Source organism: Chanodichthys erythropterus, chromosome 17, assembly GCF_024489055.1.
Source record: "Chanodichthys erythropterus isolate Z2021 chromosome 17, ASM2448905v1, whole genome shotgun sequence".
In the NCBI taxonomy this organism is placed as follows: Eukaryota; Metazoa; Chordata; class Actinopteri; order Cypriniformes; family Xenocyprididae; genus Chanodichthys; species Chanodichthys erythropterus.
In genome coordinates this window covers 13,151,472-13,166,080 of record NC_090237.1, presented here as the reverse complement: position 1 = coordinate 13,166,080, position 14,609 = coordinate 13,151,472, and the positions used below count along the sequence as shown (strand labels likewise).

General features: G+C 37.3%; 1 protein-coding gene across 16 annotated transcripts in view; it reads left to right on the top strand.

Annotated features, from left to right (window-relative positions):
- phldb1b (pleckstrin homology-like domain, family B, member 1b) overlaps positions 1 to 14,609 on the top strand; it is a 93,286-nt gene that overhangs the window by 5,050 nt on the left and 73,627 nt on the right. For 12 of the 16 annotated variants that reach the window (XM_067365151.1, XM_067365145.1, XM_067365149.1 and 9 more), the window contains exons 1-2: positions 3,040 to 3,301; positions 11,783 to 11,878. In XM_067365151.1, the coding sequence (XP_067221252.1) occupies positions 3,257 to 3,301; positions 11,783 to 11,878 (141 nt within the window). In that variant the 5' untranslated portion in view covers positions 3,040 to 3,256. Of the gene's footprint in view, positions 1 to 3,039; positions 3,302 to 10,567; positions 10,742 to 11,559; positions 11,685 to 11,782; positions 11,879 to 14,609 lie in introns of those variants that run through there. The other 4 variants (XM_067365142.1, XM_067365146.1, XM_067365141.1 and 1 more) reach the window with 3 other exon arrangements.

Here is a 14,609-nt window from a genome sequence, read left to right as displayed (position 1 = left end):
GTCGGCCAGATGGCCACCGTAGCTTTGCCGAAAGGGAGGGGTGCGAGGGGTGTGCGCCGTTAGTTGTAGTTTGCAACCTCACTGCTAGATGCCGCTAAAATTTACACACTGCACCTTTAAGCGATGTTTTTTTAGAATGCTGTGTCATATACTGCAAAAGACACAAGACAAGAGCACAACAGTTAAACGTCCTTCTAGCCAGGGCCTAAAACTAACTTTTTGCCACATCTGCCAATGGCTGGTGACTTAAGAAATTTACCGGTCATAAATATTTTTCCGGCCATGAAACTGTTTTTGCAAAAACAGGCAGTAATGACACCAAAATAGATACCAGTGAAATTTCAAAACTCTCTATTCTAATTTTGATACTAGCTAAAACTACTAGCCTAACTAATATAAATTTAAAACATTATTAAAGACAAATAAACAGTCAGTAATAGCACAAAAACAGACTTTTCAGGTAGGTCTAACAGTAGTTTTTAGGTACAGAAATTTAAAATGTTAATCAAATGTAAAATAACACTGCATAGTATTCACTGTATAAATGAAACAGATTAATCCTTATTAAAATTTAAAAAATATATATATTTAGACAAGAGCAGTGAGAGATTTTCTGTTTCTTTTGTTGTTGGATTAACATTAATGACAAAAACAACAGCAGGATTATTAAGATGCTTTCACTTTAAGACTTGCATGGATCCAATATACTGATACCGTACACATGCGTTTTCTTTCTCAACTATTTACATTCACTTAAAGCGGAACTCAGTAAGATTTGCGAAGCTCCCCCTACAGGTTCCTTCAGTGGATCACACTGTCGTAAATACTCCAAGCGCAGCTCTGGACTACAACGACTACAACGCTCACCAGCGCAGTAGATTTGCAAATACAGTACAAGAAATCTCGATGGAGGTGGGTAATTTTCGAAATTGTCTCATAAAGTCGTAATACATACATTGTTTTTGAATTACTGTAAAGCATTTTGCCACTCTCGCGTGAACATGAACATGAGGCGAGATTGTGTCGGGTCGGCGCAGCTCAACTTGCAAGTGCTGTTTTCTAGCGTAGACGTGCCAGAGGGGGTTAGTGCTCGCCTCAAACACACCACTACAAGTCAATTAACCATCGTAAGGACTTAGAAAACTATTTATGAAGGTAAAAAAAGTTACTTAGTTCTGCTTTAAGACATAACCGACTGTTTACTAGGATAATTTGTGTGAATTTGTCCTTTCAAGCACAAGGAGACATGAAAGTGAGCTAAATTCAATATCCGCGGCTTTCTGGACGCGCACTTTGGATGTTTGCACACAGAACTTCCCACAGCGAGTGGGAAACAGTGTTAATTTTAGGCATTGTTACAGTCAGCTCTTAGGTTGCAATAAACAGGAGACCAGACAAGCCAATTATTTGCAGAAATATTTATTTTACACAAGAAAGACATAAATATAACATAAATAAAGAAACGTTTTAGGGCCGGGCAGGACACTCAGCGTAACGCAGGCCATCAAGCGCCATGCTGGAACCAGACGATCAGTGGCATGTAACTCTGCATCCAACACGTGTCAGGTGTGTCGGCCATGCCCCCTCCAGACGGCACCTAAGAATCACACACACCCAAACAGAAGTCACAGGCATGTTTACACAGAAAAAACTATGGAAAAGCAGCACAATGGAATGCAAAGCATGCTCTGTGTGAACAACTTTTAATTGTAGGTAACATCAAATTGTGCATTATCATGTCTGTAGCACAAACATGTGCTATTACTTTCAAAATAGTATCCCAGAATTCTGTAGCAGCCACATAGCAACATACTAAAAAGCTCTCCAAACATCCAGGCAATCGCACAGAAACACCCCAGCAACCGCATAGCAACATGCCAGAAATCTCACTATCAACTACTGAGAACCTCCTACCATCAACATGGCAGTGAGCTTTGAATCTTTAAAAAATGTAACGAGGATGTATGTTTATGTGTGTGTGGCCCAACGATAACATCTGCACTTCACAACCGATTTTCCAAGCTGATCTTTCCCACCTCCTGCTCTTGCTCTTGCTCTTCCTCTCTCTGTCTGAGATATCCTCCAGACACTTAAACACATTTTCCTGAGCATCATTATTCACTGCTAACTCTCCTGTGCTCAGCAGCCATGCACAGAATTTCATTTGGGATTTGAAAGAGCTCTCATGGAAATGGAGCCGAGGTCATTTTATGAAATGTATTTGTTATCGGACTTGCATAATGTCAGGTCAGAAGAAGGAATGGCTCCAGCTGCGGTCAAAAGGTGGTGGCTGGAAAAGCTGTGTAATTTGGGTGATGTCATTCTTTTTTCTCACTGTCTACCTCATGCATTTACACTGAAACAGCAAGATTCTGACTTAAGGCTGGAATTCACTTCACAACTTTTAAAATCTAAGCTGAAGCTAAAAGATCTATGTCTATGGCCATCAAAATCTGTCAACTTTGACTGCTCAATATATTAAGATTGGTTCAGACTTTCGTCAACTAGTTGTATAGTGTATTCCATCTTTTTCTGTGATATACTGAGTCTGAGACAAAAGAAGGGCTGGAGGAAGGAGGTTGTTGACAATATTTCCATTAGGCCAAGAGATTTCCAAAGCTGTTTCCTTTGCTCCTCATCCACCTCCTCCCATTTACTAACTCACAGCCCTCCTTCAGTTACTCTCTGGGAAGAACTCTGGGAATACGCACTGTAGACCAGCTTTGGTAGACAACATGGTTTCGATGCATAGTTCTTGTGCATAGATCATCTGATCTATGCACAAGTGTGGAAAGACAGGACCCAGAGTCAGGAGGAGAGGGGTGAGTCTGGGACGCTTGCTTTGGCAGCAACCCATTGTATCTCAACAGCTTTTAATAGCACAGCAAAAGAAGGTGTTGACGTCATTCTCCTTCTGTGGCTTTGAGTCGATGTGTGCTAGCAACTTTCCAGCTGAGGTGAAATTCTTGGCTTTGAGCTTCTCACATTTTTGAATGGAGATTAAAGAGATGATCTGAGGAGTTTTGCCAAGGCGTTGAGGGTCACTCGCTGGCACTGAGGACATTGGCAATGCTTGCCACACCTGAACAAGGTCTGACATCATACAGTCATGTGAATCTCTTTCTGATCCAAGGTTTTTAAATGACAGAAGTGCAAAACAAAGCTTTTGAACTGGATTTAATGACATTGGGCTTTGGACCAGACATTGGAGATTTTGAAGATCTGGTCATGGAACTTATGTTCAGAGGATACAAGCATGTGTAATGTGTTATGTGATGGCTTCATCAACATCTTTGCAAAGGTAAATCAATTCTCTGTGTATAAAAATATAGAATTAAGTCTTGAAATCTGACTTTGTTAAACAAGGCTTTTCTGCATGCTTTTTGGTCTGCGTGGGTGCTTGTGTCTATGAATTTGGAGTTCGGGTCCTGTGGTCCTCAGTGGAGGAGATCCAGGCCCCTTCGCCACTCCTCTGCATGGATTAAACACGGTGAAAAGAACTCTTTGTGCCGGCTGCACTGGAATGCCTGTTGAGCCCAGTGTCTTTAGGAAACAAACAGCCAAAGTCAACGGAACATTTGAGCAAGTGCCTGTTGGAATATTGTGTTCACTTGAGCCCCTGCCCCGTGCAGCCCCCTCAACAGACCAGAGAAAGAGTGACTCACTCACAATAGTAGCCTTCAAGCCAGGAAATTATTAGTCTGATGATGCATTATTTGCACCTGAAAGTCAGTGTGCTCTCAAAAACACACTCTTCAATGTATGCTATTTCTGCCTAAAATAACTGACTTATTACCTCAGATATAAGTTAATAAATCAATAATAATCTCAGAACTGCAGGGCTCATTATGTGATTTTATATAATAATGTGGCTTTCAGCTTTGCAATAGTGAGACTTTATTTTTTCATAATTTTGACTTTATATCTCACAATTGTGACTTGATCCCACAAGTACAGCTATTTCTCATTATTCTGACTTCATATCTTACAGCTGGGGCATTATATCTCATAATGTGACATTCAGTTTTGTAATGTGGTTCGGTTCTGCGATAGTGAAACTGGTTTCCAATCATTATTTTTGCAATTCCAGTTTGTTTATAAAATTACAAGCAAAAAAAAAAAAAAAGATTATTAAATAGGTTCCTTTGAAGATTTTTGAAATTGTCTGTGAGAAGAAATGAAGAGTGATGTGCCATTCTCTGACTGCCTCATCCTGCAGGAAACTCTCTCTCTCTGATAGGAAGTCTACATATAGACTCAACAATCAGCAGTGATCCTCCTCTTCTGCCATCCTGTTTGTTTGTCATGCTTCCTCTCTACTGTTTAGGGGACGTCTTCTAGTGTGATCTTCCCTGTGCCCACTCATATCATTTATGAGTGAACTATCATTGATGTTGATACAATTAGAGGCACTACTATGTGTTTAGATGAGCTGTAAAGTCATGTATATATGTCAGTATTCACCCTTCTGGGAATCCAAAGTTTTGAAACATGATAGCTGGTTTCCTTACACAAAATTAAGGTGGTCAAGTTGGGACATGGTCAATGGTCAACCTGTTAAAAATTAGCAAATTATCAACTCAATAGACCCATTAGAATCTAGCTACCATGTTCCAAAACATAACTATCATCTTAAACTGTATTTTTTTCCAGTATAGTCCTGTCTAGCCCCACCTCCTCTGGCTGGTTGTCAACAATACAGCTCTTTTTTGCTCTTGGATTCTTATCTCAGGGTTATATATTTCACTGACTCTGACATGAGAATGCACACAGAGGCCTTTGATGGTGTTCTGGTGACCTTTGCCCATGTGTCTTCTCTGTGCAGGTGGTCTGCTGGTTATTAGCTTGTAACCAAGCCTCTGCCTTTCTCAACACAATGAGTGATGGAGAATCCAGCATACCACAGATTTTACATAGCACTTTAAGGAATCCCACAATGCTAGTTGATTAGGGTGCATCTCACTCAGCTCTCTAGCTCCCTTGGTTGTGAATTGTACATCCTTGTACACAAATTCAGGCACTGGTAAGGACCCTGGATCTCTACACATTGGGACACTGATGACTATTTTCGGCTACATCTTTGTTGTACAACGTCACTCTAGTATTTATGGACAACAGCAGCACTGATATCTTTCTGACATTTTTTCTTTTTAAAGCTCATTAAATTACATTGATGAATAGTTTGGTTGTTACATATACCTGCAACATTTTAGCTATAAATTAATAATAAATGTTAGCTACCTATTGAGTTGGTTCACACAATCTATTTTTTTGCGCATCAGAATTTCAGATAAGGGAACATAGTGAGCATCTGTTCTCTCTGGTTTTTGGGTGCATTGTGGGAATTTTTATGGAGCGAATATTTCCATTCACTGGAAGGATTTTGTGATTTAGACAGGCCTTAAAATGGCTGACTTCCTGATTAGTGTCCTGACTGCTGAACTAGGGAGCTGTATAAGGTGCATCTTGTATTAGCAAGATTAGCATTGATGCTAAAAACAAAGTACTGACAAAGTCCCTTTAAGACCAGTGCCCAAGGAAGTCGACCAGAAGTTGAAGTCGGCCGCGTGCCGCCATCTTGTAGCAGAACTTCACTTGCGTTAGCATCCCATTGACTCCCATTCATTTTGGCATCACTTTGACAGCGAATAACTTTACATCTGAGGCGTTTAAAGACTCCATTTGTCCATTATTTATTTCTAAACATACACGACAATGTATAAAGGGCTCACATTATGGCCGCGTAGAAACAGTTTTTGTAAAAATAGGCTAACGATTGCGTCATACACTCGACTCTCTGTTGCACAGTAGAGAAATTACAGTACAGACAGGAGGAGAAGCTCGCAGGCAATAGTATGCATTAACTTAATATGGCGTACTGGCGTTACATTTTAAAATACTATACAAACTAATTAATCAGAATATTTACTCCTGCTCACTCACGCCAAAGAACTCCCCGCTCAAGCTCGCCGTCTCTGCAAGATTAACGATGGCAGTTTGCACGCACAGCTACTAGAAGATTAACATCTGTCAGACAGGTTGCTGACGTCATCAAGCTTAGTTTGAGTCTGCGCGTCAGAAACGGAAGTGCTAAAAATCGCTAAAAATGGGCTTCACTTGTCTCAATTGAGTTCCAATGGGGTCGCTGTGTCCATTTCTTTTACTGTCTATAGGTGCGTCCCAATTCGCGTACTTGTGCACTATTCTATGACGTTTTTAAGTACAAATAGTGCAGTAGTGCGTTCACACTGAAAATTCCAAAAAGAAAAAGTGCACTTTAAATTTACCGGATGATGCACTAAATTAACGGAAAAAACGAAGTGTGGAATGTTGGACACTTCATGCACTCAACTGTCGCAGCTTTAATTACGTAGTGGAGGGGAAGGGAGGATCGGACTCCGTTGTTAAATGACAAAATAACCTTATACAAAGGATGAGTGCATAGTGCACAAGTACATAGTGTATAAGTGCATAGTGTATAGTGCGTCATTTGGGACGCAACTTATGTTTAAGACAAGTCATTTCACTCGGCGGCCATCTTTGAAACGCCTCTCGGGCATCCTGGGCATCATGCCCTATCTCTTTAAATGGGGAAACATTGAATTCTCCAAAACTGTTCGCCAACCTTACGATTACATTTCATATTTGAAATCACCAATGAAATCTAACAACAACCGGCTCATAAATTTAGTTTCTAAACGCTCGAATCATGACAAAAAACTGTATTTTTCAGGCTGGATCAAGCTAATGCGCATGCGCAGACCTAAATGCGCGTCTCTTCGGAGGCGCTTATATGACTGTTTCTATAGAAACCGGCAATTCTAACGGCCGCTGAAGCGATGACGCGATGACTTTACCAGTCGACGATTGGCTCTTATTTAGAAGACGGGACTTATTCCGCCATATTGCGCGTTACACTTTCTCCCATTCAAAACAATACGAGTGACACGTCTTGTGTTATTCTATATTCTATAGTACTGATTAGCATTTTATGAGTAAGTTCTTTGGACATGGGAAACTATTTGATCTGTAAATAGCAATATTCATCAAGTTTGCTTTATAAAAATTGGTGTGTTTAGAGCTCTGGAAATGTTACATAATTTGAGTCTTAATTACATTGGGTGGGAGAATTTCTGCCCACACAATGCTATTTTAAGTCACGTTCTAGTTCATTTTCACATTCCTCTACTTTGCAACATTTTTGTGGCAAGGTCTAAAATTGGAAGAAGCTATTTAGTCAGCCACATCGATTACTGTGTTTGTCTGTGGCCATAATCATACACACACAGAAATGGCTGGATTTTTCATCTGCCCCTCAATTTCCTGTTTAGATATGTGTCTGTATGCTGCAGCACATATGCGGCATGCTGCAGGGACAGATCTTAAACATGTGTGATGTTTTCTTCAATAACATCCTCTGAAGTTGGGCATCTTTGGATATGAAACAGAGGCCTTAGGCATTGTGATCACGGATGTCGTGCAAACTCAGTAACGGCAAACAGCTGATAAGGAGATATTTGTTTATTGTTCCACAGTATGATATACATAACATGCTACGACCGGTGTGCAGCAAATTTCATATTTAGCTGAAATGATTTTAAAAAATATATATTTTATGCATTCAGCTTTTTTCCCCCTCTGTTCATGATCCTATATCAGAACAGACCCAGTTTTGAGAGGCACAGTATAGAGCTCAGTGCTTACCACCAGGTGGAGGCCTCTGAGCAGGCAGCTCACAAACGATAACCAACTAGCTAGTGAAAAAGCTCATCATCTCCCCCTTTCTCTCTGTCTATGTCCCTGTACTTTTAAGCTCAACTGAAATTCCACTGATGAATAATCCAAAGCACCTCAAGGCAGGAACTAGAAAGCTGTTATTACCATACAACAGACAGGACTCGCTGCAAGCGTCTTTACCACATTTCCTCACTTTCTTATAAACCAATTACAATTTTCTTCTCCTTCAGCGTTTCCTGAGCATACAGAATATTATATTTGGGGAAATCCTTTAAATGAACCTCAGCAATATCTATGAGAGAATAGATTGCATGTGGTGGAACATCTACATTCCAAAAAGCACCATCATGTCTTTCCATTCAGAGATGTATCATCCATTAATCCGTGGTCTCCCTCCAGCCCACAGTGCTGTCATTTTGAAGAGCTGAATGTTGTGTCATCCACCTTTCAAAACAATCCAGCACCTCTCTAAACTTGACACCTCCAAGCCTCAGGCATTTAAAAATGTTGAAAGAAAAGTCTTTTTTGTTAGTATTTTTTTCTTGTTTAACATTTTTTACTTAAAGAAAAATGGTGCCAATTATTTTTCAGGCTTTTTTCAAAAAATATTGTATTGAATTACACTGCCCTCCAGAAGTTTGGAAACATCCCTGGAAAAGTGTGGTTTTGGACAATATCAGCATAAAATCTCATCATTTTTTGGTACAAAAACATTAAAGTAACTTGACATTATCATTGAAGACCAGCAATAATAATTTTCATTTTGATTACATAATAATGGCAATATTTACATGTCAAAGTCAGACATGCCCCTTTGCCAGCTGTGATGCCTGGTTACTGGTTTAAACTTGGCCCAGGTTTGTAAAAGATTTTTTGGTTCAGCACACCATAAAATTTCTTGATAATTTACTCACCCCCATGTCATCCAAGATGTTCATGTCTTTCTTTCTTCAGTCGAAAAGAAATTAAGGTTTTTGATGAAAACATTCCTGAATTATTCTCCTTATAGTGGACTTCAATGGCCTCCAAACGGTTGAAGGTCAAAATTACAGTTTCAGTGCAGCTTCAAAGGGCTTAAACGATACCAGACGAGGAATAAGGGTCTTATCTAGAGAAACGATCACTTATTTTCTAAAAAAAAAAATACATTTTTATACATTTTAACCATATAACTGTTCATCTTGAACTAGCTCTCTTCTTCTTCTCTACTATTGCGTATTATAGTACTATTACTCTACTTCTACTATTCTGGCAGTGTAGACGCTGCTAAGTGTATTACTGCCCTCCTCAGGTCAAAGTTTGAACTAAATTGTCATATACAATATGATAGTGCAAGTATATAACAATTAGTTCAAACTTTGACCTGTATGAAAGTACCATTTGGATGATGTCAGTGACTTTTGTGGCAGTCGCTACGTGACTCAAAAAATAAAGCTAAATGCTCCTAAAAAAAATTCATACTTGTGTTGTTCATGGTCATAAATTACGGCCATAAATACAGAAAATATGATAAAAGAGAGCCATTTTTTTTGGGGGGGGGGGGGTACAATCTACAAATTGGCCACAGCGCAGACCCAGACCGATTAATCTCTGATAAAGTTAAATTTTTATTGTATTTTGAATGTTGTAACAAAATGTCTTTCTCTGTGTTCGACAGTAGGAAAATTAATGGAAAAACTTGACACTTCAAATCAACATTTCATACATAAAATATCTAAGCCGTGACAAAAAATAGTCTTTGAGAAATGTCTAAATATATATCCACATACACAGTTTAATAAAAGTATGTTTTTATGTCTAAAAACAACTATAGAATTTACAAGCCTCTTTAGCTATAAGAATCTAGTGGTCAAACCATGGCATTACAGATGTTTTTGTTTGTTTGTTTGTTTGTTTGTTTTTTTCTCCTACCAGATGACACTAATCAAAAATTGGATTTTAAAGGCCTTGTCTCTATGTTTTAACATGAAATACAGCATTAACTGAAAAATAAAAAATAGGTGAAAAACATTTTTTTATTATTATTATTTTCAATGGGAAAAAAATGTATCATAATTATTGCATAAATATTAAATAGTAGCATAAAATTCTCTCAAAATACTAAATAAAAAAGAAAAAATATTATTGAACAAAAATATATTACATGGATTTTGCTGAAAATAAAAAAGGTTACATTTCAGATTTCGGTTTCTTGGCTTAGTTACGTGTGAGTACAGTTAAGTGAGCAGCTACATGCCAGACCTACATGCCTTCGATCGACCACATCTCCATCTTTTTTCCATTGCGCTCTTCAGGCAGTGTGCAGCATCCGCAGAGAGTGCTTTCCCATTTGAGCATGCAGAAGAGAGACAATACCAGCCTTTATGCTTCTATTGGAAAAATGTGCTGTCCTTCACATTGTTGTGTCTGATAATATGTGAGCGTGTGCAATTTGGAACAGAATCAAACTCTGTATAAAGACACTAGTAAGGAAATGTGACTCATTACCATTTTGTATTGTGAAAATTGGCTTTGATGAGCTAAAAGGCATGTGGCAATAACAGAGTTTTGGAGTGTGATCAAACCGAATCTCAATCTGTCAGATCTTCTGTCTGTCTGCCTCATGTCTTTGTATATTTCCCATGTATGACCTACATACACTTCAATTATTACTCACTTGTGTTTGCTTCAACTTGTTAAACTTCCTCTCTTGTTCCTCTTTCACTTTAATTCGCTGTTTTTCTTTTCTCTTTTTTGAAGCTACATCCTTTTATTGACCAACGCAGTAACATCTGTTATCAGGGCTGTAGCCAACAGGCAGGAATGTGGGATTTAGCTCAAAGCAGCATGTATAGGCAGGTCCGTGCTGTTTTGAATAGGAGCAGGTATCCTCTAAATGAAGATGTAGAGAGACTAGAGAGACAGAAAATAGCCCAGTTACATTTTCTGAGGACTTTTATGCTGTAAAAGCTTGATTTAATGCTCAAAAATGGAGGCTTTGTGTTTTTTGGACACTTGGCAGAAGGTAAATTTGTATCATTTATTTCATATTTCACCTTTTAAACAGCATATTATCTCATTTTTTATTTCTTGATTGATACATCCTCGGTTTTTAAATATTTAAAACCTCATCAGAATTTAATGAGCAGGCAATTTAGTTTGTAGATCCGGTTTTTGAATTATACAAGGGCCTTTTTGCTGAGGTGAAGTGGTTTCAAGTATTAAAAGGTTAGATTTGTGTGAAATTTGATTCAGTGCCAAGCAATTTAAATTCTCCAACCTTCAAAAAAGTGTTTTTGTGTCTCATAACAAAGGTGCTATCATCAAATCTCACAGACTAATTACACTAATTACCTCAGATTATGCAGTTTTGAGTATCACTGAATTCGTTTCACCACAAGCCTGTTTCTATAAAAGTTGCAATACATAACGCATGTTACTGCATGCGACTAGCCAACAGGTAAATGTATAAATTTAGCCATTGGAGTGATATGTTCTGCTCTAGCTGAAGTCAAAGGCAGCACAGTGAGTAAGAGCAGAGGAATGTCAGGGCAGGAAGGTCTGTGCGTGTATGTGTCAGGTCTCAGAGGAAAAGGCAGCTTACGGCCGGTGAGAGTCAGGGTGAGTCGGGCCGACGGGGTAAATCGGCGTTATCTGTTTGCAAATGCCATTTGTATGAGTGCAGACTCTATTCATCAGGGCAGTGAGTCAGCTGAGGATGCAGACGGGGAATGCCGGAGGCTGCATGTCTCCCACTTGCACTGTTGTCTGTAGATACTTGACTGGCTTAGTTGTTATCAGTTGAGGAGAATATGTAAAAGTATGTATGGTGGCTCCAAAAAGGGAATGTTCTCCCAGAAAATTCAAAATTTTGTCATCATTTACTCACCCTATAAAGTCAGCCTGAACCTGTATGATCTTCTTTCATGTAACACAAACAAAGTTTATACTAGAATGCCCTAGTTGCCGTAAGTATGTAAGAGATAAACCGAGGGATATACTGGTGGGGATTGTAAACTGATTAAGATCTGTCAGGTCGTTTCAGCACTGTTTTTGTCTATTGCAGGATTCTCATGTCCCTGAGCGAGTAAGTGACACGCTGGTCATGGATAGTTTGAACCAAAATCTTAGCAGCGGACATCAGTCTCATCAGCTGCTCCAGGTAAGATTGAACTTTACTGTGTGACAACTAAAACATTCATCCTCTTATTTGATAGTAATATAACTGTAATATCAATATAATAATTATTAAGATATAGTTGATTTTTTAAAATGGAAAAAATACTTTTATTCAGCAATAAATTGATCAAAAGTGACAGGAGGGACATTTATAATAAAATGCTTCTATTTCAAATAAATGCTGTACATCAAAGAAACCTAAAAAATTATCACAAAAATATTAAGTATAAATATTAATATTGATAATAATGTTTCTTAAGCAGCAGATCAGCATATCTGAAGGATCATGTGACTCTGAAGACGAGTAATGATGCTGAAAATTCAGCTTTACAATGACAGGAATGTTCTAATTCTGTTTTTTATTTTTTGCTTGTACATGTAATAGGAATATAACATGACATATAATATAATTTCTATAATATAAGCATATTCTATTCTATAATATATAATAATTTCTCTCTCTCATATACATACATATATATATATATATATATATATATATATATATATATATATATATATATATATATATATATATATATATATATATATATATGTATGTATATGTATGTATGTATGTATGTATGTATATATATATATATATATATATATATATATATATATATATATATATATATATATATATGTGTGTGTGTGTGTGTATGTATATATATGTATATATATATATATACATATACAATATTATAACTTAGTATTAATACAATTTAAAATAATTAATAATTAATTTAAAAATGTAATTTATTCCTGTGATCAAAGCTGAATTTTCAGCATCATTACTCCAGTCTTCAGTGTCACATGATCCTTCAGAAATGATTCTAATATGCTGATTTGCTGCTCAAGAAACATTTATTATTATTATTATTAATAGTAATGTTGAAAATAGTTTTGCTGCTTAACATTTCTGTGGAAACAATGATACCATTCAAACATTTGTGGTAAGATTGAAAATAAAGAGAAATAATACTTTTATTCATCAAGCATGTATTAAATTGATCAAAAGTGACAGTGAAGATATTTATAATATTACAAAATATTTCTATGTAATAAACACTTTAATAATAAATGCATGTAATAAATGCAAATAAGTGCTGGTCATTGAACTTTCTATTCATCAAAGTATCCTGGGAAAAAAAAATCACCATTTTGACAAAAATGTTAAGCAGCACAACTGTTTCAACATTGATAATAATATAAGAAATAACAAGAAAGTGCATGCATATGTTTTTTATACATACTGTATATAAACAATAAAATATTATATACATTTTTTTTTCTATTTCTATTTTAAATGATTTTATGATTTTTAAACAAAACTTCAGCTCAAAGAGGCAGAAAGCTTTTTGTCCTAATTAATGTTTATTACAGTTTGTATGACAGTAAGAAGATAAATCCAGGTCTAATAGCGACACCTTTGTTCAGATTCACAGCTTCAGTGAGACTGCTTTTGTCTGGCAGGATTGAGTGTTCATGATACGAGGTGACAGGCCAAGTGTGAAACAGAGCCTTGGGGGCTTCATTGCCATCACCACCTTCTGCTTCAACATGGCTGCCACGTATTACTCCTTGTATAGATAATCCATGGCAGATGTGTTGATGGTCTTACTCATGAAACACAATGATCATCTCTCACTCACATCCTGTAAACTCTGCCTTAAACGATTAAACTAATTACCTCCTGCTAATCTTGTTTAAGTAGCCAGGTTTATCCTAAACTCAAGCATATACCGTAGCCCTGAGGTGATAATATGTCTTTAGTAGATGCTTGGGAAGGTGGGTGCACAGCAATTATCTGGAAGGCTGATGTACGGTTAAAAATAGTATTGCAGAAGTCTGTGCAAAATTAAATCCTGTGCATATTTACATATCATCATGATTGTGCCTTGAACGGAATTTACTAGTAAAACAAGTTGATGGATTCAGCTAATTTTCAGTTTGAAAAATGATGTAATTGCATGATAGCAGAATTAAAGGGTACAGTCTTCCCCTCCTAGTCATTACCAGTTCGCACTGTTGCCATGACAACCTCCCCCTTGCTGAGCCTTTAAGTTTCTACGGAGGTCTACTCTCAAGATGTAACTGAAGGCTCTTCCCTCACTAGGGTTGAAGAAAATAGTAAGATTAGCACTTAACCGCCTGCCTAGAGATCAGCTTGAATCACTACTTCGGAACTTCATATTGTTGTGAAATATCAAATCAACACTATACTGTATTTTTCATGTTTTTTTGCAGCAGTGTAAAACAATAGCTTTTACTTCTCAGATCAGACACAAACATTTAAAGGGTTAGTTCACCCAAAAATGAAAATCATATCATCAATTACTCACCCTCATGTCGTTCTACACCCATAAGACTTTCGTTAATCTTCAGAACACAAATTAAGATATTTTTCATAAAATCCGATGGCTCAGTGAGGCCTCCTTTGCCAGCAAGACAATTAACACAATGCCCAGAAAGCTACTTAAGACATATTTAAAACAGTTCATGTGATTACAGTGGTTCAACCTTAATGTTGTGAAGCGACAAGAATACTTTTTGTGTGGCAAAAACAAAATAACGACTTTATTCAAACTTTAAATCGACTGATTGTCGATTTCGAAACACTGCTTCATGAAGCTTCGAAGATTTAAGAATCATTTTTTTCGGATCAATGGTTCGGAGCATGTATCAAACTGCCAAAGTCACGCCCCCCCCAG